Source organism: Astatotilapia calliptera, chromosome 20, assembly GCF_964374335.1.
Source record: "Astatotilapia calliptera chromosome 20, fAstCal68.1, whole genome shotgun sequence".
NCBI classification, from domain to species: domain Eukaryota; kingdom Metazoa; phylum Chordata; class Actinopteri; order Cichliformes; family Cichlidae; genus Astatotilapia; species Astatotilapia calliptera.
The window spans coordinates 30,180,586-30,207,162 of record NC_137441.1 but is presented as its reverse complement, the minus strand read 5'-3'; the positions used below and the strand labels follow the sequence as shown (position 1 = coordinate 30,207,162).

Below are 26,577 nucleotides of genomic sequence, written 5' to 3'. Positions count from 1 at the left end.
CTACCCCTAATTAAACGAAATGATTTTATTGGCCTACAATCTGTGATAGATGCTTACAAAACAAATGAGTTTTAAAACACAGTTTATTTAACAGTGCGTGCGCAGAAATTACACATGAGAAAACAAACAAACAAAAACCCACACAGAAAAATCGGAAATCCCTTTTTGGCACCCCTAGTACGCATGCTTTACATGACGCTAAAGTTAGGGTTCATGTACTCATGTAACCACATACGTGAAGTATCTATAACAATGTGACCGCTGTTTCACCTTTTTTCTTGACAAATAACTTTGGAAGGTTAAAAAACATATCAGTCTTACATTATTTTATATCTTACATACCTTATTTTGAAACCACACAGCAATTTCCGGAAATTTTGCTATTTGCGCACACGCACACGCACGCAGGGTCGCTGAAAGTTTGCGCCCTTGCACCGCCTTGTTATTTTAAGCTCGCTAACATTTCATCAATGATTCACTCTGTGGAGTCCTGCCCACGTCCCCTCATGACGTGTGAAAAGCAGATGCGCTGACCTGAGATCAGCCTCAAGCTGCCACTGTGACTGCGCTCTGTTTGGAGTCCTGTCAGTGTGAAGCGCGCAGAGCACGGATCACCTCATCCTTCACACAGGTGAGCTGATCATTTCTGACCTATTCTGCGTGATTTATTCCTCGGGTCATTTTCTATATCCGGGGTAATAATAACAGGTGCACAGATAGTGTGGAGCGTCACTGTGGTGCTCATCATTATTGCACAGGTCTGCTTGTAAAACTTGCTAACAACCTCAGCCTGCTGGATATTTAGACACGTCCATATGTGATCTGTGTGATCGATCAGGGTTACTGATGATACTGTACTGATAGCCCCGTTAGGAAGTCTCTACATGTTGTCTTTAGTCCCAACTCTCACTCAGATCACTGACTTGTAGCTGAGCTTTTCCCTTCTTTAAAGGAAAGTCACAGTTTTCTAAGAAGGCTCTGTAATAGGTTTTTATTCTTGTATGATTCAGTTTTCTATCCAGCTTTTAGTTTTGCGAACACGAGTCTTTCTGTGAGTTAGTTTCTGGTTTGCTCTGAGGATTAATCTCTGAACAGAGTTGTAGTTTTGCTGAGTGTAGCTTTAGTGGCAGATTAAGAGGTTATCATAACTGTCAATGTGCATCATTTTAACCTCCTGTCATGTCCTTACCAAATGTGTCATTATTAAATAATGCATTAAGTTCGCTGTTATAGCCAAACTGCAGTCTATTTATTCACTTTTTTTGGGTTACATTTAAATGAACAATAGAGTGCTTTCTTCATATCAATCTTAATGTGGAAACACACTCTTAAAGTTAAAATTTGGTAAACTGGACACTTTTTAACAGCTAAAATTTTGAGCTGGATGTGGAAAACTTTTGGGTCGAACTCCGGCTCGTCCACTCTGCATGTCGAAATGTTCGAGTGCGTTAATGTTAGTAAAAGCACCGTGTGAATGTGTGTGATCAAGTTTAAAGACTTGTGGTAAGAAGCTTTTTTTAGTGCTCAAACTGACTAGAAAGGCATTATGTAAGTGACAGTCTGTGTCTATGAGAGTTCTTCATTAGTTGTAGATTATTTAATGTAGCATAAAATCGTTATTTTTTGGGTGTGAAACTGCACGGATTCGGTTACTAACTGGCCTTAAAATATTATTATATACAAACTACAATAAATGCATCTGCACAAATGTAATGTGACATTCAGCACCTCATTTGCCTATAAATAGATAAACAGGCCTAGGGTTCCTAGGAAAAGCATGACCTCAGATCAATGGGACTTTTGTTTTATGTGTGTGTGTTTAGATGGATGTGCTTGTGTGTGTGTGTGTGTGAGTGAGAGAGATCTTGGTCATCCCATATGTTTTGACAGATATGAAAAAAGACACAACAATATTTAGCATATAAACATGTTCACCGACACACACACACACACACACACACACACACACACACACACACACACACACACACACACACACACACAGGGTCATGTTTCCATCACTTTAGAGGACATCGCACCGACTTTCAATAACTTTCTGAAAACTTGCCATAACCTCTAGTTTACGAAACATAACCCTCACCCTAATGTTAAGAGTAAAATTTACAGATTTTATTTTTGCGTCTCCTAACGCTGTAAAAATGTGTTCCCTTCATAACATTAGTAATGCAAGCACACACACAGACACACACTACACAAACACGAGGCCCATCACAGTCTTTCTGTTGTTCCAGCATCCTCTTCAGTACAAACCAGAACTACCAGCTCCTCTTGATCCTCAGGCTGTTGTCACATGAGGTGAGTTAACACCTGCGCAGGTTACGGAGGTTAGATGACCACGTTCCTCTGAGTCAGAGCAGATGAGTAGATTTTTTTTTACCTATAAATATTGAATATGTTTTACCCCTACAAAAGCTGCTGAGCCCACTGAATGTGAATATTTCTCCTCTCCTAGCAGGTCTGTCAAACACTGATGGGAGTGGAGTATAGTAACCATGGCACACTGTAATGTGAGTGTAATTTTATCATGATGCTTTTATTTTACTCTGTTGGGTGAAAGGGAAACGCGCCTGCAGTCCAGTCCTGCTTTGTTTAGCAGATGTCTAATGAGTGAACTGATATCGACATCTGGAGTGTCTTTGGCTTTCATGTCGCGTCGTATTTGATCAGGTCACACTGAATCAATATTTTAGAGATTCAGCACATGATCTCTAGCAGTGCCATTTGTTTGATGTGATCACTTAGGACGAGACAAATCTATGCATTTGTTGTGTTGCTCTTAACCTTTGATGGGTTTCCCTGTTTAAATGAGGCAAACCTCACGTATGTCTTTTCCTCTGGTTCTGGATTTTTAATTTCCAGAGTAGATTTTCACAAAATCCTAATCCACATAATTTAAACCTGAATAGATCAGACTTGAATAGACTGCTATTTAAAAGAGCGCAAGACCCAAGTGTCAATCTTCCTCTTTACTATAACTTTCGGCTGCTCCCTTTACCGCAGTCTCACCCCATCCCTAGCATTCTCCCCTGTCTCACCAACCCTCTGCATATCCTTCCTCAATGCATGCATGAGCCTCCTCTGTGGTCTTCCTCTTTTCCTCCTGCTCATCAGCTCCACTTAATCCTTAATCTGATATACCCACTATCCCTCCTATGCACATGTCCAGAGTCAGCCTTGCCTCTCTAACTTTGTTTTCACACCACTGAACCTGAGCTTTCCTTCTGATCTACTCATTGTTAATTCTGTCCAGGAGTCCACAAGCCACAGTACTCCCAGTGCTGGTCCCAAGCCTGGGTAACTGGGGAGTGTTGCATCAGGAAGGGCATGAAATCTTGACCAGATCAAACATACGGCTTACAGAGAATTATATTTTCTCTTCTTTACTAAATGGTGGTGCATAATGTTGAACATATCTTGATCCTTTTACATTTTTCTGGTATTTCAGTGTTCATATACAAAATCATCAAAAAGACCTGAAAATTGTAGTGTCTGGGCTTAAGATCAGCTCCATTACGAGTCTGATCCTAATGCTTTGGATGTAGTTCTGTCTGACCATTTTTGTGTCTTCTTTGATGGTTACCCCAGTCCACCAAGCCACATTCAAAACTATTAGAAAGAGGAATTTCAATGAAAACACTAGTACTTTATTTATGCAAACCATTGGTATGATGTAATAGTGCAATAGCAGAGTCTGTGGATGACCAGCTCAAGCAGTAACTCTAACATTCTCAGGGTTCTTGACAACATTGCACCTGTCAAGGTTAACACTGTTTCTGGTAAACAGAAAGCACTGTGGAAAAATGTTATAATGGTAGCAGATCAAAAGAGAAACTACAAGAAAACTGAGCAGAAGCAGTCTTCAGACTGACAATGACATTTTTAATCAGTGTCTGTATCTACATCTTTGAGTTAATCCTACTTTACTAACATTATTAATGAAAACACCTAAAATACTCAGACTCTGTTTGCTGCTGTAGACAAACTAACAAGCCCTCCAGCACTGCCACTTCAAGAGTTTGTCTCAACCAAAAAGTGCAATAAGTTTTTTCAAGAACAAAATTCATACCAGAGAAAATATGTATTATACTCAATAATTAGCAGTAATTTAACGATGTCTGGCAGCACAGTGGTTAGCACTGTTGCCTCACTGCAAGAAGGACTATGGGTTTGAATCCAGCATCTCTGTGTGGAGTGTTGCACGTTCTCCTTGTGTCTGTGTGGGTTCTCTTCAATTACTCCAGCTTCCTCCCACAGTCCAAAGACATGCTTTGAGTGGGGGTTAGGTTAAGTGGTAAAAAATCTACCCGTAGGTGTGAATATGAGTGTGAGCGGTCGTCTATCTCTCTGTGTTAGCCCTGCGACAGACTAGCAACCTGTCGAGGGTGTACCCCGCCTCTCAACCTGAGTTGGATAAGCGGAAGAATTTGGATGGATTACAAAACTTTTTTTGTAATAACTGCTCTCTAGATACATCCCACAAGTTTCCTTAAAATACGTTTGAGCAGCTTTGCTCCTGAGCTCCTGAAAATTGTAAATTGCCCACACCTATTTTCGGCTCCCTGAACTGGCTTCCAGTAACATATAGAACTGAATTACAAGTATTACTGGTTGTTAATAAATCATTAAAAGGCTTGGGGCCCTAAATACATATCTGAGATGTTTAATGGATACAAACCCAGTAGATCCGGTCAGCTAGTGCACTGCACAGATCTTAAACTAAGCAGGATGAGCATTAAGCACCATAGCAGCTAAATGCACAGCTGCTATGGTGCTTAATGCCACAACCAGCTAGCCCCTTTATTCATGATTGCTTTTAACCAGCAGGTAGCTGTGCCAACATTGTGTTTGCTGTTTTTATTTTTAATATTACTACTGGGATCATTTCTGCCTTTTCTTCTCTTCGTTTCATCTTTTTGGTTTTAATTTGATCTTCTAAAGTTTTTTGAATGGCTCTGGTGTTTCAAAGGTGCTAGACATGACCTTACCTTGTCGAGATTTTACTGCGAACTCCTTAGTTTCTGTATTTTTCATTCGATAATCGAATACATCGTGACATGTATCCTTTTCCTGCTACTGAAGCCTATTTATAAATCAATTGAATCAATCTTTTTTTTTTTCCAGCTGCGGACACCACCTTCCTCTCCTCAAGATGATGTTAACCTGGGACCTTCAGCAAACCCAAAGTCAGTAACTCACTAACCAGCATGTAGCTCCACCTCCCCATTAACTTTCTTAATGTCAGATCGAAGCACCTCAAACAGAAACTTTAATTATCTACAGTCTGTATTTTATTAAGGAGGTGTTGCTGTATGAGGAGAAACTCTTACCAGCATTATCTCCACGATTTATATCCTGTTAGTAATAAAGTATCTCAGAAGTTATTATGTAATTTTAATAAATTACCTTCTTGCTTCAGTGCCAGGCCCACTGACTTTGACTTCTTGGCTGTCATTGGCAAAGGGACCTTTGGAAAGGTAACACTGAAACAATTACTTATTTATAGATCCATCTTTCTGCTGTTTAATACATCTCCTGGCTTTTTTTCCTCTCGGTCATTTCCTTGTTCTACCTCCTTCAGTTCACTGAAGGAGGTGCAGCGGCTGCAGCGGCTCCTCGAGTAAATTTTTTCCTTTTTTATTAATAAATAACAAATCCAGTTGAAGGTATTAATGGTATTAATGCAAATGAATAAGGGTTTTACTGTGCTGACCTTGTGAGACAAGTGAGAGGGCGTTAGAAAGAAGGAGAGAGACTACATAGCGTGCGGTTGCTGACATTGCAGCGGGGGTCAGTGAGAGTCTACCTGCTGACTACTGTCTAATCGAAATGTGCTCCTTTCTTCATGAATCATTAACTGTACAATCCACTGAGGCCTCTTTCGGTCTCCTGAGCGTCGTCCAGTGGAACATAATAAATATGGACATTCAACTCCTAAAGATCTTAAAAAATAGGCGTTTTTGTGGCTTCATGTCCACCTCAGGCCTTTTTGCTCTTTGTGTCAACAAACTTATCAGATTTCTCGGTATTATCTGGTTCCACAGACGACATATCTGTGCTGCGTGCGCTACTTTCATGTAATATCCTGAAAGCAGAATGCTGAGATGGTGGTGCAGACTGTTTGCTAAACAAGGCACTAACAAGTGAACCTCCATACAGGTCCTGCTTGCCAAGCATAAAGCCGACAGCAAATTCTACGCTGTCAAAGTCCTGCAGAAGAAAATCATCCTGAAGAAAAAAGAGGTGGGCTCTGCTGTCACTGTGTTAATGTGTTTTAAAGGTCCAGTAATCCGCGTTTAGTTGAAATGCATTTTGGAATTGTGTCAGGATAAGGTGGTGACGATGGAAAATAACTGTCCAAGGGTTCCCTCTGTGATAGTGAGGATCTTTGATAGTTGTTAGAGTTTTTACCTAGCAACAGGGTCTCAGGCTTATCTAATCTACAGCTCTGTACAAAGAACAGATTTTATTGCCTCCAGAAAAAAAAGCCAGGCCAGGTGTTTGTTAGACAGCATAATTGCTGATTAGACAAACTGATTGTTATTACTGACCATGCTCGCTGGCAACCTTCTTCCTCAGTCATCCCTTTTTGTCATAAAGTGACATTAAATGAAATAAAATAATGTAATGAAATAAGCTTTTCATAGTGTGAAAGATAACTTGCACATCACTGTTTTAATTACTTTAAAAAGGGGCTCAAATAATGTTTAATGAGTAATTAAAAAAAAAAGTACACATATTTCAACTGATTTCAGTTAGCAGCATGAAAAGAAGTCATTGATGTGCTTCTTTTGGTCCAGAAGCATGTGAGCGCAGTAACTCCAGGGCAAAAAACAATCACATTATTCATGCTTTTTTTTAGTATCTACATCATCACATTGGATTTTAATTTGGACTATCAAAATGTGATTAAAGTGCAAACTCTCGGGTTTTCAAAACCTTTACATTAACTGTTTATGAATTACAGCCATTTTTTAAATAAATTACACAGGATGTGTGTTAAACATGTTTCCTTTATTTTCCTTTTTCTTTGTATTATTTATGCATCATCACTGCAAATATATTCTGTGAATTATAAACAATATTTATTTATGTTCGTACGTGCATTTCAAATTTTATAGTGAAATAAAATGATTTAAGGCCTTTTTGTCAAAAAACATGGAGCAGAAAAGCTCCAGAACTTATTTTTCTCCTTTTCCCTCTTTAGCAAAAGAACATCATGGCAGAGAGAAACGTGCTGCTGAAGAGCCTCAAACACCCGTTTCTGGTTCGGCTGCACTACTCGTTTCAGACTGTAGAGAAGCTCTACTTTGTCCTGGACTATGTAAATGGCGGAGAGGTACATGCGCTAACATACATAAATAAATCGTTTCCACTTACATAGTTCATTAGACTTTGTCAGAAAGTGGCTTGGAGCGTGGTGAATATCAGAGTTTTCAGAGATTTCTTTTTAAAAAAGTACCTGGATCTTTTTTTTAAATAAAAATGTTTTGAGTTGTCTCTTAAATGAGCTGAATTTAACATTAAAGATTGTAGACTGTAGCTTCATGGTTTGTTGGACTGTTTCAATTAAAGGTGCTAAGTTAAAAAGCAATGACATTAGATGCTCTCTGTAATAAATTAGGTCACTGTCAACAAGACCGATGCCTTGCAGCCCGTATAGCGTGTTCAGTACACTTATGACACAAACTGTTTCCACTTGTACAGGATATATTAGTAATTTCCTGGGTGACAGGAAGCAATTAGATTTATTTGTTTACTGTAACAAGCATCATCAGTGTACGAAGTACTGCTGTCATCACAAACAATCTACCTCTAGCTTATTTTTGTTCTCTTTTGTGTAACTGCTACAAATTCGCTTTTTTCTTGCTAAAACAGTAAAGATTAGACAAAGTGCAGTACAACAGATGATTTCCACAAGCTTTCAATTCTTGCTAGTTTTATAGTGTTATCATAGTCAGCCTACAGGTACAAGAGTGAACCTTCCCGTCACTGAAACAAAAGCCCACAGATTAGAAAATGTCTTATCTAAAATCTTAACATATTTCCGTCTACTGATCAGATGGTTTTTATTTCACCTATTGTGCAAATTTGTCCACATTTGTAATGATGAAGCCTAAACTGAAACTGGTATGAGACATAGTTGATGTCATGTTGTTGTTTTCCTCTTGTTTGCTGTTGCAGCACTCAAAAAGCAAAGCAAGTCAAAACCTTTTTTATACCGAGCTTTTTCCTGAGACTTTGGAAGTGTCTCATCTCTCAATGCATTGAAAATTTTCAATATAATTTTATTTTCTTCTTTCCGCCCGTCTTTCTCTTTGTGTAGTTGTTCTTCCACTTGCAGAGAGAGCGGTGTTTCTCAGAACCCAGAGCGAGATTCTACACGGCTGAGGTAGCAAGCGCCATCGGCTACCTTCACTCTCTCAACATTGTTTACAGGTTAAAGAGACGCTCGAACGTTTATTGAAACCTATCGTTTATCAAAAATTGAAAATACAAAGTAATAATATGTTTTTGCACTGACGGTCTGATTTGTTCTTGTTCATTGTAGAGATCTGAAGCCAGAAAATATACTTTTAGACTGTCAGGTGAGTCAGGATCAGCCCATTTGCTTTAACACTTTAAAGGGGAAAAAGGCTTTATTTGTGTTTGTCACTCACTGTTTTGTGTGCGCAGGGCCATGTGGTGCTGACAGATTTTGGGCTGTGCAAGGAGGGTGTGGAGCCAGAGGCAACCACCTCGACTTTCTGTGGCACTCCAGAAGTGAGTAAAAAACTTTTTCAGTAAACGTTTACGAAGCATATTTTAAATTCACATTCACTGGCCACTTTATTAGTTACACATTGCTATTGTTGGGCTAGACACCTTTTTCTGCCCTCAGAACTGGCTTAAATCTCCATGGCATGCATTCAACATGGTGCTGGAAACATTACTCACATTGCTTGGTCTTTTTGTATATTTAATTTTTTGGCCTTTTTCAGCTTTATTTGATAGACACAGTGAAGAAAAGACAGGAAAGCAGAGGCACAGAAAGAGGGGGGGGGGGGGGGGGCATGCGGCAAAGGGCCGCGGGTCGGACAAGGGCCAGTCGCTCTCAGCCGCATGGCTGTGATGTGGTCGCCTGCTCAACACACTGAGCTAAACCTGCACCCTGACTTTGGTCTTTATTGACATGACTTGATCACATAGCTGCTGCTGATCTGTCGGCTGCACATCCATGATCCATGAATCTTCTTGTTCCACCACATCCCAAAAGCGCTCTACTGGTCTGAGATCTGGTGTCTGTGGAGGCCATTTGAATAGAGTGAACTCATTGTCATGTTCAAGAAACCAGTTTGAGATTATTTGGACTCTGACACATGCCTCACTATTTTGTTGGAAGCAGCCATCAGAAGATGACTACACACGTGGTCATAAAGGGATGGACATGGTGGGCAGCAATCCTCAGGCAGGCTGTGCTATTTAAACGATGCTCAGTTGCTACTAAGGTGTGCAAGGTGTGCCAGTAAAATATCCCCCACACCATTATACCACCAACAGCCTGAACCACTGATACAAGGCAGGATGGATTCATGTTTTCATGTTGTTTACAATCCAAATCAATTTGTCGCAAAAAAAAAAAAAGGTTTTTCTGTGTAGGCTCAGTTTTACTAACAGGAGCAGGACCTGGTGGGTGTGGTCTTCTGCTACTGTAACCCATCAGCTTGAATGTGTTGTGTGTTCAGAGATGCTCTTTTGCGTAATTTGCTCGTAACAAGCGGTTATTGGACTCACCGTAGCCTTCCTCTGACCTCCAGCATCAACACAGCATTTTCACCCAGAGAGCTGCAGCTCATTGGATGTTTTGCATGAAAATCCCAGCAGATCAGCAGTTTCTGAAAGATCAGCCTGTCTGGCACCAACAACCATGTCAAGCCATTTAAATCACCTTTCTTCCCCATTCTGGTGCTCTGTTTGAATGTGAGCAGATCATGTGGACCATATCTACATGCCTAAAGGCAAAGAGTTACTGGTGGGCTGATAAGATCTTTGCATTAGCAAACAGTTGAACAGGTGGACCAGATAAAGAAGATTGCATTATATAAACACAAGCATGCAGACTATGGGTGAACAATAGTTTGTAGGAAGGAAATGTTCCCTGATAACCCAAAGTTTGGATCGTTTCATTTTTTTTTCTCTATCATGTGTCTAAAGTATTTGGCGCCAGAGATTCTTCGTAAGGAACCGTATGACAGGACAGTGGACTGGTGGTGCCTGGGAGCCGTGCTGTATGAGATGCTCTTCAGTCTGGTATGCGTATTTGTTTAGGGTTTATGGATTATGAGTTTTGGCAGTACTGTACTGTTGTTAATTTTTTACCAAGAAGTAGTCTTCCGCAAAAGTAAGACACATTATTTTGGTGGTACTCACAGAAAAAAGTAGTTAAAGGTTAAAACCATCCTCCTATATGTGGATCCAAATTTGACCTCAGTTTTTAGTAGACCTTGTCGTAAATGGTCAAAGAAAGGTTTTGGACAAGGTGTGTTTTGTTAAACATCTTAAAGACACAGACTGATTGAATTTTGAGTTACATTTTATGAGGAATTCTTTTCCCTTTGTCATTTACTGGGCACGCAGCCATGATGACTTCCTGGTAGAAACTGCTAACATTTTTTCTCTCGTTTCCCTTAAAAAGAAACTTGATATGTTACATATGAATGATATTTATTGCATCCCTTCTTTTCAGCCTCCTTTCTACAGCCGTGATATTGGTGAAATGTACGATGGGATCCTTCACAAGCCGCTGATGCTGCCTCCGGGAAAGTCTGAGGCCGCCTGCTCTCTGCTGATGGGTCTTCTCCAGAAAGACCAGCACAGACGCCTGGGAGCCATCGCAGACTTTGTAAGTCTTTCGGTCTTTGCTCCATATTAAAACAGATGCTTTCCCAGACAGGATATAAGCCTAGTCTTAGAATAGGGATAACTGCAATAAATGTTGGCGCAAATAAAAGCTGGGTGTAGTCTTTATTTAAGAGTTTTGGATTTCTTTTAAAGAGAGCTCCACACCCAAGCCCTCTGATAACATTTACCTTGCATGTAGCAGCTATTGGCTTTGTTCTACATGATTCACTATATGTGTGATTTTGTTTTTATGAAAGGCATGAAAAAGTTAAGCATGTGAAGTTTTTTCTTTCTTTTATTTATAGTTAGAAATAAAGAACCACACTTTTTTCACTCCGATCAACTGGGACGACCTTTACCACAAGAGAATCACCCCTCCTTACAACCCTAATGTGGTGAGTTGCTGCTCCGCCTGCTCGTGTCTTTTCTGTGTGCCTGCCTCGTCATATGTGACTTTATTAACCACTTATCTCCACCTTAGCTGGTGTTCTGTTTTCTTTCCACTCACCACAAATGTTTCAGAGCGATCAGCCAGTAAAACCCTCTCAGATCTGTCCCTGAATCTCTTTATCCCATCTTATGTTATTATCTAGCTAAAGATTAATGCAAGGAAATCCCTCTGACCTTTTGCACTCTTAGTCATTATGTAGTTGAAACTCTTTTACTTGTTGCAAAGACTGGTGTGGCTTTGCTTCTCAATCACTCTACATATGAAATAGAAATATATTATACTTTATATCTTTAATGAAAATAAGGATCATTTATTGTGCTTCTAGGCTTTTTCAGTATATTGATGTCAACGAGTAAGCTGATCTGAATTTACTCACATGCATCATTTAATCGATTACTATTTAAACTTGGTTTTAACACCAGCTTTCAGAAGTTTCTCTAGATCAGTGTTCACTAGTTAGACTTAAGTTAGACAAATGGGCCTGTGCATCGCTGTATATTAGTTTTACATTTAGGACACCTTGTCATGCATTGTATATAATGCATATAATAGCAGTCATCCTTATTTACGCTTAAAATTGTTTCATCTTTCAGAGGGGCCCAGCTGACACTCAACATATTGATCCTGAGTTCACCAGAGAAATGGTTCCTAACTCAGTGAGTCAGACCCCAGAGTTCAATCCCAGCACCAGCTCCAGCAACGCCTTTAATGGGTTCTCCTTTGTCGGCACCGAGGACAGCTTTCTGTGACATCCGGACAGATGAATCGCAGCTAACTGTTTAAATGATTTTTTAGCGCAGAAATCTTGTTCATTATTATTAAAAGTTTTCTCACAAAGATAAGTGTTCCTCATGTAACACAGCAGGAATCCCACATGACATCGGTCATGTTTGACCGCTGCAGTGAAGCGAGTATGTAGCAGAAAGGGCAAGTCTGCAATGCAGACACTGTTCGAAATAAGTTCAAGTTCGAAATATGTAAAACGTCTTGTTTGGGGGGGTCCCGTGTTTAGGATATACACAAACAAGTTATGCAGTTGGAGTGTCCTTAAAATGTAACAAGAAGTGCCTTTATTTCAGTTATTTGTAGAGAAATGAAGAACACATGAGTCCGGATAAAGACAAAACTTCTTTTTCTTTGTATTTTTTTAAAGGCTTTAGCATATTGTACCTGCACAAAACACCATCTTTGTGTGTCTATATCAAGACTTAGCATTGTTGCTCACTGATCCTGTTTTTATAGAAAGTAGATCCTGATGAACATGTTTTTTTAAATTTAGCAACGGATAATAATCATGGAGTCCAGCACTGAGTTAAAACAGGGAATAATAAAAAAAAGAAAGAAAAAATACTACAAGAAGAAATTCATATATTTTTTAAAAAAAACTTTCTTACTCTTAACAGGTTAGATAGTAACAATTCTAGTGCAGTGTTTTGCTTTTTAACATCAGTTATCAGTGCACACTTGGCATGTTTTCCATCCATCCATCCATCGTCATCCGCTTTGTCCGGGGTCGGGTCGCGGGGGCAGCAGCCTAAGCAAAGGCATGTTTTCTTCATTTGTTTTTATCTTTTTGTCACACGGTGCTACTGATGATTCTATGCAGCATGTTTCTCCTTAAAGACCAAAAAAAGGATTAAAAAAAATCTTTGACCAAAGAAGGAGAAAAAAATGTTGAAAAGTAATACGAGCCATGCTATTCGCAGTGATAAAACAGTGAAGGTGGCATAGCTGGGTGCGAAACACTGGCTACTAGTTATTGCAGCGGTGATCATAGCTGCAAATGTACTAAATGTCCACACTGATTTGCTAATGATGCACTGATGCAGTACCTTTGACTAACTTCAGTCAGTCAGTCAGCTATGGCTCTGTGTGCACGATATAGTCGTTTATTATGAGGATTATACAGTAGTCATGATCAAAGTATTCATTTGTTCTTTTGTCTGTAGATATAAGTTTAGCTTCACTGGTTTATATAACAGGTTGTTGCCATGTCTTTGTGGAAATACGGTGTCGAGTACTGTAAATATACAGCAGCAGCTTTGCAGCAGGATTATTACAGTACTACTGTGATTATATCAGTGTAAACTGTGAAGTGCCTCTCTGACTTGGCTGTGAAGTTGGTGATGGCAGTTGTAGGTGATACAGTTAAAAATGTACAGTCAATAACATGTCCTTGCATTCTGTTTTTATAATTCTATTCATATACGCCTGAAGTCTTGTTTGTGTATGTATTCTGGTTTCTGAACATAGCACGCTGATATTTACCTCCTTAAAAACTTGTTAATCTTGTTCAATATTTCATCTTAACAAATGGTGTATCACATGCTTTACTGTGAAACCAAATACACTCATGTACCCGCATGATTTCTGGAGTGACAGCTGTCATTTTTTCCTCTAAATCTACAAATGGTCTGTTGCTCGTAGGGGTCAAATTCTGGTCAGACCTTTAAAGTTGTAAAGCTGTGTGCCGAGCTGCCGCTCACCATCAGATCTTGTAAACACAGGAACTGCTGGGTCACGCTGCCAGCAGCGGCGCCATACGTGACCGAAACCAACATTAGCAAAAATCCACCTATGCGTGTTAATAACTCAAATATTTGCCAAAATATTTACGTGTTCTTTTGCTTGCATCGTTTAACGTGACCGAACTATGTTTTTGATCATTCACTTCAGTCGTCGACCAGCATGTAAAAATGTCAAGCTCTTCCTGGTGGTGACCTGCGACAGGGTTTATCTACTAAAGATTGAATCAGAGGTTAACGTGGGATTGAAGACTTTAAAAAAAGGTCAAAAGTAGAACAGACCTGTATAACAAATGAGGGATTCAGTGGACCAGAGTCTGTGATGCAATCAATCAGCAGTCATGGTCACCCTCCTTTAAAGCAACAGTTTCCTTACTGTAAGACAGTGATAGCTTCTTGTGCTGAATTTATGTTTTGGTGCGACTATGTTTCAACAAAACGTATTCATCCATAAAGAGATCCTAAAGGCAACCTCTAAATCCAGAAGCAGAAAACACACTCAGCAGGTAGTACTGAAGTTTTATACAGAAGACATTATTTTTTTAATAAACAGCTTGGATATGATTTGGAATTTTGCTATTTTTGAAGTCCGAATATAATAATTTCTGATTATCTTTCCATGCAATTAAATTTAAAAGCCCACATCTCTTACGTTTGGGATTGGTAAATACAATATTACTTCTACTTAGACATGAATAAAGACAAAGCACAGGTGAAAGTCATACAGACTGGAAGTTATTGTGCAACACGTTTGAAATGACATGCGCCACCACACAATTGCTTCAAAGTCCTTTTGGCACCACATTTTATTTTATTACATAAGCATAACTCTGCTCAACTCGTCATCGATCCAATGATTCTCATTGGTTGATTGTTTTTGCCTGCTTTCTTTTTCAGTTGTGAGAGAGCAGTTATGACAGTGGAAAAACAAACAAACAAACAAACAAACTTGCAGTTGTTGAACTGAGGAGATGCAGATAGATTGGAGACATTTCTCACTTTGCAAAGCAGGAGAAGAAGATGGCTTTTACAGGCCTATAGCTTCTACCTAAGTGGACATGTCAAAATGTTTTCATTGGGAAAAGACAAAAAAATCAGGAAACAAAATTAAATATAGAATAGGATTGTCTCCAGTTCCATCCCTGGGCTTCATAGGTAAAGTAAAGACTCTGCTGTGCTTTCCTATTTCTGGTTATTGCTACTGAGCCACAACGGCACTCAGCTTCCACATGTATTCAAAGTGGGAATATCCATGACTGTAAAGAGGGAAATGCCATAGTATTGTAATTTCAGTGTAAGCGATGACATGTTGGAAAACTGGTTATGTAATAGATATGTAATATACGACATACTGTTATCCAGATAATCCAGATATTACACTTTTATAGCAAGTTAACAAAGTGCTTTCCAAGAAAAACTAAAAACACAGTTAGAAGCTGCACAATAAACAATTGGTATCAACAAAGCAATGTAACATAATAAAACAATAACTGCGTTTATCAAACTGATATAACAGTGAATAATTAAAAGAGCAAACGAAGTCTTTCATTGATTCTGGATATTCATTTATTCTCCAAAAGATTTCATATACAACAAGCTTTAACTGACAGCCTTGGGTGAGTCATCTGTATATGATGGAGGCTTTGTCTCTTTTTCATCACCGATCGTATCTTCTCAGATTTCATCACTTTATGCTTTTTATTATATCACCACAAACTTATCTAAGTGAAGCGCTGCAAGCTGTGGTCACATTAACCACCAGAGACTCATTATTTTTTCAATTTTTCAGGTGAGATTAACAGATAAATTATTAATCCAACAGTGAAACATGTTCACCTCACTGAGGAAAGTTGAGAGTTATTAACAGCTCGCCATCACCTTGGTAGAAGTGCCCCACTTAGTGGTCAAAAATCACCAACACTGCACATGAACACTGCTCACTCAAGCAGAAGTCAAAGGGGTGCAGTGTACACACAGAAACATGTTTGCAACTTGTATGGTTCTCAGTATCATTATGTGGACAACAGAACCTGTCGTGTCCCAGAGTCTTCTTTGGATTTCAGTGTGACCTTAAGCTGAAAATACAGGATCCAACATAAACACTGAAACAGTTTTTTTTAAATTCAACACTGCAAACATATAAACTTTATAAATTATAGGAAACACACAGTGTGAAACTGCACCAACGATGAGGAGCCAGTTGTTCCTGAGCAACACTGCTGCAAAGGGTGAATTTTGGACGACACCTTATCATCCACCGGCATCCTCATAAGGGTGTAGACATCAAACTTGCTTTAGGTAAATTGATAACCAATAAATAAATATTAGGGAGGATAAAACAACATAAACATGCCGTAAATAATGATATTTATTATCACGCCTTTTTTTAAATTAAAAAATAAAAACACTAATTTCAGCCTCCATCTTTACTTCGTTCCAGTCTTATAGAGCGGTTTACCTGGTTCACAATTCAAAATAATCTTTATTAATCTGATCCTGGGCTTTGGTGTAGGTCCTGGGTTCATCTGGGCTATGAAATAAATCATTTTAGCTCTCTTCACTCTCCCTTTAAGCCAACTTTCTTTGGATAGGCTACCTCTAGTAAGCAGAATATTCGAACTGTTGGTGGATAGGGCTTCTGTGCTTCTCCCAGATCTGCCTGGCTGTCTGGGGTAAACATATTGAGGACAGCCAAAGCCAAAGGTTTAGAATTTGGTCATGTTTATTTTGAGCATCTACCTTTGTAAAAGCACATACTTGATAAAAATAAGGAAAAGGCTTAACATGAATTTGTGGAGCACTTGTATGCTTCCTGTGGAAACTGGTGTATAAACAAATAAGAACCGGTCATACAGTAAAACATAGTTGCATGATATGTATTCATAGGACAGGCTGATTCTGGTGCTGCTTGTAGTTTGAAAGGGAGTTCTTCCTTCCCTCTGTCACCAGGTGGTTGCTCATAGAGGGTCATGTGATTGTTGAGGGTTTTAAAAAATATATATATATATTGTAGAGTCTTTACCTTACAAAATAAAACTGAATTGAATTGAAAATGAATAAGAGATTTTAAGATATAATACAACGCCATGACATAAACAAAACAATTATCCCCATAAATAGGGGACTTAAACTCTTGCCATAGACAAGGTATTTACATGGATCTTAAAATGAAATTAATTTAATAATGGATGAAGTTAATCTCTTATTATTTTGACGCTATCTTTTGATAACAATGTGCGTTATATACATTTACATAAATGGCAATGGTAATCATCAAAACGTTATTATAACTTTAAAAGGAGGCTTTCTTATCTTAAAATGTCCATTTTTAGCAAGCACAAGTAGTATTTGCCATTTTAAAGACATTACAGGCAGAACGTTATTGAAACAGCTGCATAACAATTAGCCTACCAAGTGCCCCACTAAAGGTTTTATGAGGAAGTTATTATTACGTTAGAATATATTCAGTGGTACATTAATGTTTTGATGTGGGCTTTTTATTTTCTTAAAGTCTTTTTACAAATGTTAAAGCCGAAGTCGTGCATGCAGTGTAACCAGCCTGTCTTTTGAGCAGCCGTTAGCAGCAGCTCACATGGGTCGTTTCCGGGAAATGTGTGTAGCAGCTCTGCAGCAGTGGTGCTCTTGAACAGACCTTTAGTATATCGTCCCGGCTAAATTTCAACTGATAAAACGCCAGCAGCTCCCTGTTACTGTCTGTAGATAACCAATACAAACCGCATTAAGCATATATTACATGGAAACAATGATTTATTGTGGTTGCTAATTTCGGGTCTTCATCGGGACCGGGGGACTGAAGGGACAGAGGAGTTATATCGCGCAGGTAAGTGTGAGAAATGTGCATGTGTGTGTATATTCTTGGTGTCTTTAAAAAATAAACAAACAAGCAATATATAGGTATATGATACTCTGCGATAGCTGGAAATGTTTCACAAAAGAATATTTTATTTGTCGTTATATTTATCACGCAGTTGCAGAGCTTGTTTGTGTTTATGGCAGTGAGTGAAACTGTGATTTCCTCCAATGCCGTCAAGTTGTGAGCTGGAAGGGCTGAACGCGACTGTTTTCCAGAAGCACTTACACAATGTTAGATTTATTTAAACATGTCCGCGTTATCTCTGCTTTCGTGTCGGCTAAATGTGCCTGTTACGACTTCCACTCCTGATGAAAGCGTTGCATTGGGCAGGCTTGTTTTTATCCCGCACAAGCGCCGCTAGAGGCGCTCTACTTGCTAAATTAACAGCTAACGTTTTCTCAAGTGTGCTCACTGGATCTGCTATCAGAGAGTTAGCTTGAAGTTGCAACCAAGTTTAAATGTAAGTTCTGCAGCTTTGCGTTATATTTTTGTTCGATCAATTGCAATAACTTTGTTTCGAGAGTCGCACAATGTACTGTTGTAGCTATATAAGGTAACAATTTGTTTTCACGGCGATTTAATTGTTGGGTTGGCAGAAGCTAATGTTAGCTACTTAGCTGTGGGAAGTTGTTAGCTCTTAGCTGAATAGCATGCATGCTTGTTTAACTGGTTGCTGGAGAGCAGGTGAAATACAGCAGTTAGATCTGTGATAATGTGCTGATATTTTGATATTGTGTAATTGAGCAATTTTACATATTAGTGTTATTTCTTCAATTTGTAAACTCTGTAACATATTGTATTATTTAAATAGTGTAGTCTGTTACTGTTACTGTCTTGGAGCAGCTGTAATCCAGATAATTTCCTTAGAGAGAGGGTAGAATTAAGACTCAAAAATCAACTTTACCAGTCAATAAATAATTACTCAATGTGTGTTATATTTGAAATGTACTCAATAAATGAATGAAATTCATTCCAACCCATTTACACTGTAGTTATTATTAGATATCCCAATGGTGACTGCTTAGGTTAAGAGCATTACAGACGACTATATTGTGTTACTTACTTTTTTCTTTAATTAATTTTGACATTAAGGTTACTTCTGTATCAAACAGTTGCTCTATTTAAATTGCAAAATATCACTGATGGGTTGCTTGCTTTAGAGACAGATAATGAAATTTCTAGGGCACTTTTTTGAGTACACCTTGCTAGTCCTGGTTTAGACCCCCTTTTTTCCTCGGCTGCCTTAATTCCTTCTGGCACAAATTCAACAAGATGCTGGAAACATTCCTCAGAGATTTTGGTTTATATTGAATTGGAAGCACAAAGTACCACACAGTTAGTGCATATTTGTCTGCTGCACATCGACGAGGTTCCCATTCCACCACATTCAAAAGGTTGTCTGTTGGATTGATGTCTGGAAATTGTGGAGGCCATTTGATTTCAATGCACTTCAGTTTAATTTATATAGCCCTTAATCACAACAACAGTTGCCTCAAGGAACTTTATATTGTTAGGTCAAGACCATACAATAATACAGAAGAAACGAAGAAAACTGCAACAGTCATGTGACCCTCTATGAGCTAGCACTTTGGTGACATTAGGAAAGAAAAACTCCCTTTTTTTAAGAGGAAAAAAAGAAAACAGTTTGAGATGATTTGAGCTTTTTGGTCATCTTTATGAAAGCAGCCATCAGAAGATGGGTAGACTGTGTTCATAAAGGGATGGCCATGGTCAGCAGAAATACAGAGGTAGGCTGTGGCATTTAAATAGTTCTCAGTTGGTACTAATGCCTCTTTTCCACTAGTACCTACTCAGCTTAACTTGACCTGGTTTTTAGGGTTTTCCATTAGGTGGTAGTATCTGATACCAGGTACTTTATTAGTACTTGCTCGGCTGGGGTTCCAAGTGAGCTGAGTCGATCTGAAAATGTAACAGCAACTGACTGCATGCCAATGATCGGTCAGTCAGTGGTGTCGCGACTTTTTCACAGAGCTGCCATTTTTAAAAGGCATACACCAAGCAGCAGATATACCGTTGTCTCGACGTCCTCCATTATTGCATTGTGTTTGTGTTGCATACAAACAACATCATGGGACTTTCGGTGACATTACTGCAACGACCCGTAGCACATTGAGGTGGTACTCAATTGTAATTGAAATCAACCTTAACTGAGTGAAGTCAAGTAGGTACTAAGAGAAAAAGGCTTAGGTAATACAAAGCAGGAAGCATCATTTCATGTGAATACTTTATTCTGACCATAATTTTTGAATGCTGCAACATTGTTCCAATTTTCTGTCCAGTTTTGGCCTCAGTTTTCTGTTCTTAGCTCTCAGGAGTGGCACCTCATGTGGTGGCCTGCTGCCTTAGCCCATCTGCTTCAAGGTTTGATATGCTTGCATTCCCAATTGTAGCGGGTGCTTGAGTTAATGTTGCCTTCCTATCAGCTTGAAACCGTTTGGCTATTCTACTTGAACCTCTAGTATCAACAAGGCAATTTTGCTCTAAGAACAATTGCTCACTGGATATTTTTTCTTTTCTTTTTTTTAACCATAGTTATTAGACAGCTCTTTAGCTGACGTGACTTAGATATGTATGTCGAAAAAGATTTTGCTGTTAATTTGCTCTGTAGTTTATTTTCTTTAATAACTTTGACACATCTTATGTGATTTTTAAAGTTCAAACAACAAATATGCCAACACTTGCATACTTCATTCTTAGTGCCTTCATTTTTAATATCTGTTACATTTACAATAGATTTTGGTATTGACTTGCAAAAATGTAGATCTCAGTTGATACTGGATCTTTAGGGATTAACATAAATTCAGATATCTATATATGAATTCATATTCTCTATTTACATGGAGTATTTCAGAGATCTATTGAAAATGGCAATGAAGTCATTGTTTGTTAACTTGTCCTTAAGATCACAGTCTGCTCAACTGTGAATTGTACTCTGCTGCATATGCTGCAGACAGTACTGAGTGTATTGTAAATGATGGCTCTGGAGTTATTTGTTTGGGTTTAATGTCAACCATGTCATAGTCAGTGTTCATCGCTGAGACATCTGAGCTCAGTGTCTTTGCACTTGCACTGGGAAATTTAAATAAAGTAAAATATTTATGTTTGAGTTATTGGTTATCTTTGTGTTTGCAGCATGGACGATGAGGGAGATGATAATCTATGCTTTGACACTGACTCAGATTTAGTAGAAAATAAGGATGGTACCAGGTGTCAAGTCAAATGGACTCAGGAAGAGGTAAGTTGAAAGAAGTCTCAGGACAACCTTTTCTCTTCCTACAGCATCTTGATTTTCACATAATTTATTCAGTTACTGTTACTAATGTCATATTGTTGGTTGTTTTTTGGCTCATATTAATTAACTACCTGGCTAACTCAGTATCTGTAAATGTCGTTGTAATGTTTTGATGGTAACCCATGTACTGTGTTTGGACTTATTTTCTCTGACATTTAGGATGAAAATCTCAAAATTCTGGTCTGCAACATTGGAAAAAAAGATTGGAAAACTATTGCTAGTTTTTTACCAGTAAGTTTTGGTACATGCAGACATTGTTCAAGAATAAGATGAATAACAGCAGTGAATTCTGACTTAATACAGCGTGACATGTCTTGTTCCTTGTACAGGGGCGAACAGAATACCAGTGTATGCACCGCTGGCGAAAATATCTGGATCCTGACTTAATTAAAGGCTTCTGGTCCAAAGAGGAAGATGAAAAGGTGGGAAAATGAAAAACATGGTTTTAGTTTGGATATTTTCCTTTTTTTGTTATTTAAATTCTGTTTTTACTTTTGTATTTTTCTCTGGATAGATAGTAGAGCTTGTGGCCAAGTATGGCACCAAGCACTGGACTCTAATTTCAAAGCATCTAAAGGGTCGATTGGGGAAGCAGTGCCGTGATCGCTGGCACAATCACCTCGACCCAATGATCAGTAAGAGCTGCTGGACTGATGAAGAGGATCTCATCATCTATAAAGCCCACTCCATTCTGGGAAACCGGTGGACTGAGATTTCCAGGCTGCTCCCAGGAAGGTGGGCCAGTTAGCTAGCAATGACTGAATTTTTAAAATATGGTTAGCAGTCAAAATGCAATTTATTTATTTATTTTTTTCTGGCAGGTCTGACAATTCTGTGAAGAATCATTGGAATTCGACCATCAAACGTAAAGCAGAGCTGGGCTTCTTTAGAGATGCTGCTCAAAGCATTTCCATTGATATTCAGCAATTTGTGGATGGAGAGGTACAGTGCTTATTGGATGTAGTTCATACTTTTTAAGGCTTCATTTTCAGTTATAACTGATGAGATATGCCAGTATTGTTAGATAGATTTTATACTGGGACATAGCCAGCTCAAAAAATTCAAAGCTGCTTGTTTTTAATGTCACTAAACTACCATTTTTCCTGCAGTTTTAAGTTACAGTAAACTTTGATATTGTTAATTGTGAATTAATATTACATGATGTGTTACAGGTGGATTTCAAATGTGACGTTGTTTTAGATGCCGAACCAGTAACTCCTGAAGTGGTGAGCTTGCTATAGCTGTATTTCTGAAGAAAAGATTTAGGAATTCATAAATACCTAAATCTTTCAGGATTTCACACAAGCTGTTCTCATCCGACAAGTTTGGTTTACCTATTGTGCGTTTTGCTCTGCTGCAGCTCAGGCCTGAGAAGTCAATGCAGGACAAGGAGCACCATAAAGCCAAGCAGAAGACTGCTGCTCCACCTCCGCAGAGGTCTACATCAAAGAGAGAGTCTTCCTCCCTCAGCAATTCTTTTCTCCCCTGCTCAAAATCCAGTCCCAGCTCTGGCACCGCACCACCAGCCGTGCAGGTGGATCAGAAAAAGTTTGCTGATGCAGCACTAAGGATGATTGCTGAGGACATGTTGCCCCTCAGGTGAGTTCTTCTGCTGATAGTTGAGATAGTGTTGGTTTGTGATTCACTGAAGGAGGTTTGGTAATCCTTAAGTCAATGCAATTTTCTTGTCACTCTGTGGTTATGTTGAAAACTTTGTAAAGGCTTTTATATATTGAATTAATATTTACTGTATATCATTAAATGTATGATTCACTTTATTCCGCACAGCTTTGTTGAAGGGGCTGGCTTCAGGTCTTTCATGAGTACGATCAGCCCTGAGTACAACAAGCTATCCCAGCGCGCAGTGGCCCTGCAGCTTTATGACGAGGTGGAACGAGCCATCAAGCCTCAGCTCATCCGTGATCTTAAATCCTGCCTTGCCACAATGAAAGATGGTGAAAGTGCCATTCATGTCACCGTTGATCTCTGGGCAGGGGCTCAAACCCTGCCAGTAGAGGATCCCATTGTTGTTGTCCAGCTTCACTTTATCAGTGATTCCTGGCAGCTCCGCCGTCCTATTGTGGCCTTCCGTCATGTCAGCCACAAAAACCTCAGCACTTGTGTGTCCAGGGAGCTCGAAGGTGTGCTGCTCAGCTACGGGATCTTTCCTCGCAGCATCGGCTACGTCCTTGCCAACCAGGCTAAAGAAGCCCTAGCTACAAACAACTTGTTCTGCGACTACAAGATTATGTGCACGTCCAATAGAGGAGAACCGGATGGAGATGAAGTGCTGGCCTTTCTGTCAGACCAAATGTCTGAAGCAGAGTCCCCTTTTTCCGAGCTGCAGATGGGGACAAGGACTACATGTGCTGCCAGGACACTGCAGATAGTGATTAGGGATGCCTTAAGAAATTCAAGAGTAGTAGAGAACCTGCTCTCACAGGTCCACAATGTGGTGGCTTTCTTCAAGAGCAGCCCCTACTGGAGCGAGGTATGAGACTAAAGGATTTAAATGTTATTTCCAAGGTATTTAAAGCTGGGTTTCAATATATTCATTTTCATTGCGAGGGAGAAAAACAGAATTTAAGAGATGTTTCCTCTTGCTTACATTATTTAGTGTAATGTGGCAAATGTTTTACAGAAAAGATGCAGACCTGAGCTCTGTTAACAAGATTATTTTTGCCCTTTTTCTCTTTTTTCTTTTAAATTAGGTTTTGATGAAGGAGTACAATGTGTCTTTGTGCCCTTCCTCTAGCAACTGTCGTTGGAACTCCATGATGCTATCATTACGGCGAATGGTCCAGGAGTCTGTCTGGAGCTCCATCATGACTCTCCTGGCCCAGGCACGCATAGAGGCTAGTGACACAGCCAGCGCCCCACCACTGGTCATGGTTAAGAGGGAACAAGTGATTGACATTCTAGGTCTTCTTGAGCCCTTTGAGGAGGCTTTACAGGTAACAGAGCAAGTTTCTCTATAATGGAATTTCCAAATCTACATGTGTAACCTTTTGTTCAGTAATCCCATAATCAGGCTAAGAAGAAATGTGAACGGGGTCTTTAATAGAAGACATGTTTGTGTCTTATCTATCGTAGGTCCTGCAAGGAAATGGTGTGACTATGTCTCTCATCATACCGTCCCTCATTGGACTTGATAAAACCTTGGAGAATTGTGTCACCAACTACACCCACTTCTGCAAGGCCCTGCGCACAGGCCTCTACACACACTTCCAGCCAGTGATTCACCAGAAGGACATGATACTAGCTGCTGTGCTGGATCCTAGGATCAAACTGCAGGTACCAAATTAGGCCAGAAGCATAGCGGACTTCTGTAGATTTATATTTAATTGAATATGCATGTTGAGTAGATATAGGAAAAAAATGTGTGTACATTTAAAACAACCATTTTTTTTGCAGCCGTTTTCTGATGACAACCAGGATGAACAGAATGATTTCCTAACACCTCCGTCAAAATCTGAGGCTCGCAGCATTGTTGAGTCCACATTAGAAAACATGGAAGCCTCAACTTTTCCTACTGTTGAGGCAGAGAAAGATCAGACAGGCAGTGGGCTGGAGCACGATGTGAAAGAAGAAAGCCAGACAGATGGCGTGATGGACACTTGTGCTGGCAGCTCAGACAACAACTGTCCTGAAATCAGTGAAAACGACCTCAAGAGGAAGTCCATCTTCAACTTCCTTCAGCCGCCTGCAAAGACTCTAAAGATGTCAGAGTTCGACGTGTACCTGTCTGAACCGCTGTGGGAAAGCAACTCTACTCTTCAGTACTGGAAATGTGCTTCTCGATTCCCGAAGCTCCAAGGCCTCGCCAAGAAGCTGCTGGCGGTGCCCGCCACATCTGGAGGTTTTGACCGTTTCAGTCCGATGGCTGCGTGCATTGTGAAAGCAAAAAGGAACCGCTTGCCACCTCACACCACAGAGAGACTGCTACTATACAAAAACTCTGTAAAAGTGAAGACTGTTAAAAAGCCCAGTCGGGCTGCTAAACACTGATGGATAACAGCTGAGTGTGGCAGAGGTTTCACAGCATTAAACAGAAACTCTGCCTCTACTTTTAAAAACTGTGCCATACGCTAAGAAGGAGGGTGAACTGCTAATACCTCTTATATTGTAGCAAATGAATCAGCTGACTCTTTCTTCCTAGAACGCATTTGCTGGTCTGCATTAAAAAAACAAAACAACAAGTCCTGTGTTACAGCTGGTTTCATCAGTTTGTTAAAAGGACGCATTCTGGTCAATGATCCTCACAGCTTCATACCTGCAGCAGCGATAGAGATGCACACTGTCTCTGCGTGCTGTACGGTGCTGCTCAGAGTTGTACTTTGTCCCTTCCACACATGATTCAAGTCAGAGCTCTCTACTGGATTGGGAAATGGCAAATTAGAAATGGAGTCGGTGAATGAATGGCATCTGATTCACTTCAAACCAAAATGAGTTCAGCTTGTATCGTTCTTTTGCAGAATTTCATGTTTTCTGACTGCAACTTTTGTTAAGACAGTAATAAAATGTCAAATCAGAGGTTGAATGCTTATTTATTTCCACTATGCACTGATAAATGAGATATTTGCTGCCAAACGTGATGGAACAGTAGATCTTTATATTGAATTTGGCTATTCAGTCCCTCCACCCCAAAAGTCATTTATATTTTATAGTCAAATGAGAAATCCACTGTACATTTCTTTCAGGCATTACAGTTTTGTTTCATTCATTCTAACGTGAAATACAACAGTGTCAGCATCTTTTCAGCTTTTTATCAGACTTGTCTTTCACCATTTTCAAATAGCCTAATCAATAATTCATGTACTTTCATAGATGCTGTTGTTTTCCTCAAAACCATAGATTTTTAAAAAGAAAACATTTTGCTTGGATAAACTATAATGTCTGATGGAAGCTGATGGAAAAGCTTCATTTAGTTTGGCTTTGTCAGGTAGGCTGATGTTGGCATTGAATGACAGCTACCTGATTTTACTGCGGTAAAGACCGATAATGTGTTGAAAATTAAAACCAGTGTTATGAGTGCTGTGATCTCCTCTGAGAAGCATTCAAAAAGTTTTTGCTTGCATTAAACATTGGAGTATGTATCAGCTGTGTTATCAAGAAACTGAGATATCTGCTAGAAACTGGAATATTGGAATATGTCTGATATTAAAGACAGTTTGCGACTGAAGAAAACTGTGAGAACATTTTTTTTTAATCCTCTCATTGATTCATCTTCAGTTGAAACTGCGTCAAATCAGCTGCCAATAAGTAATTTAAATGCATTCTATTTTATTTTAGTGTTATTATTCATTTATATTTTATTGCGTCATTGTAGTGCATTTTACTTGTTTTAGTTGCATTCTAGTTTGTAAAGCAAGTTGTGCAGCATAGGCTGTTGGAAATGTGCTCGATCAATAAACCTGACCTTGACCATGTGTGGAGGGAGCCAGAAACATGCTGCTGTTTGCACATATTTAATAATGGGCTCTGCAGAGGAGCTAAAGAAGAGTCCAGCATGTTG

The 26,577-nt window shown here is 39.3% G+C and overlaps 2 protein-coding genes across 5 annotated transcripts; both read left to right on the top strand.

Annotated features, from left to right (window-relative positions):
* Positions 1-472: 472 nt before the first annotated feature.
* Positions 473-13,717, top strand: sgk2a (serum/glucocorticoid regulated kinase 2a). Of its 3 annotated transcripts, none has more exons than XM_026153510.2 (14): positions 473-631; positions 2,253-2,316; positions 2,477-2,528; positions 5,143-5,204; positions 5,438-5,495; positions 6,178-6,261; positions 7,226-7,357; positions 8,345-8,457; positions 8,570-8,606; positions 8,695-8,781; positions 10,213-10,308; positions 10,745-10,900; positions 11,205-11,294; positions 11,944-13,717. In XM_026153510.2, the coding sequence occupies exons 3-14, from the start codon at positions 2,514-2,516 to the stop codon at positions 12,097-12,099; spliced, it is 1,086 nt and encodes a 361-aa protein (XP_026009295.2). In that variant the 5' UTR covers positions 473-631; positions 2,253-2,316; positions 2,477-2,513; the 3' UTR covers positions 12,100-13,717. The 3 variants fall into 3 exon arrangements, with proteins under 3 accessions (XP_026009295.2, XP_026009293.2, XP_080151767.1); XM_026153508.2 differs by having other exon boundaries at positions 2,474-2,528; XM_080295641.1 differs by lacking the exon at positions 473-631 and having other exon boundaries at positions 2,299-2,528.
* Positions 13,718-17,480: 3,763 nt separating this feature from the next.
* Positions 17,481-25,595, top strand: mybl2a (MYB proto-oncogene like 2a). Of its 2 annotated transcripts, none has more exons than XM_080294422.1 (12): positions 17,481-17,716; positions 20,903-21,005; positions 21,222-21,293; positions 21,392-21,484; positions 21,577-21,797; positions 21,884-22,004; positions 22,235-22,288; positions 22,423-22,661; positions 22,851-23,553; positions 23,774-24,016; positions 24,156-24,356; positions 24,477-25,595. In XM_080294422.1, the coding sequence occupies exons 2-12, from the start codon at positions 20,904-20,906 to the stop codon at positions 25,068-25,070; spliced, it is 2,643 nt and encodes an 880-aa protein (XP_080150548.1). In that variant the 5' UTR covers positions 17,481-17,716; position 20,903; the 3' UTR covers positions 25,071-25,595. The 2 variants fall into 2 exon arrangements, with proteins under 2 accessions (XP_080150548.1, XP_026009064.1); XM_026153279.2 differs by lacking the exon at positions 17,481-17,716 and adding an exon at positions 18,067-18,209.
* Positions 25,596-26,577: the final 982 nt, after the last annotated feature.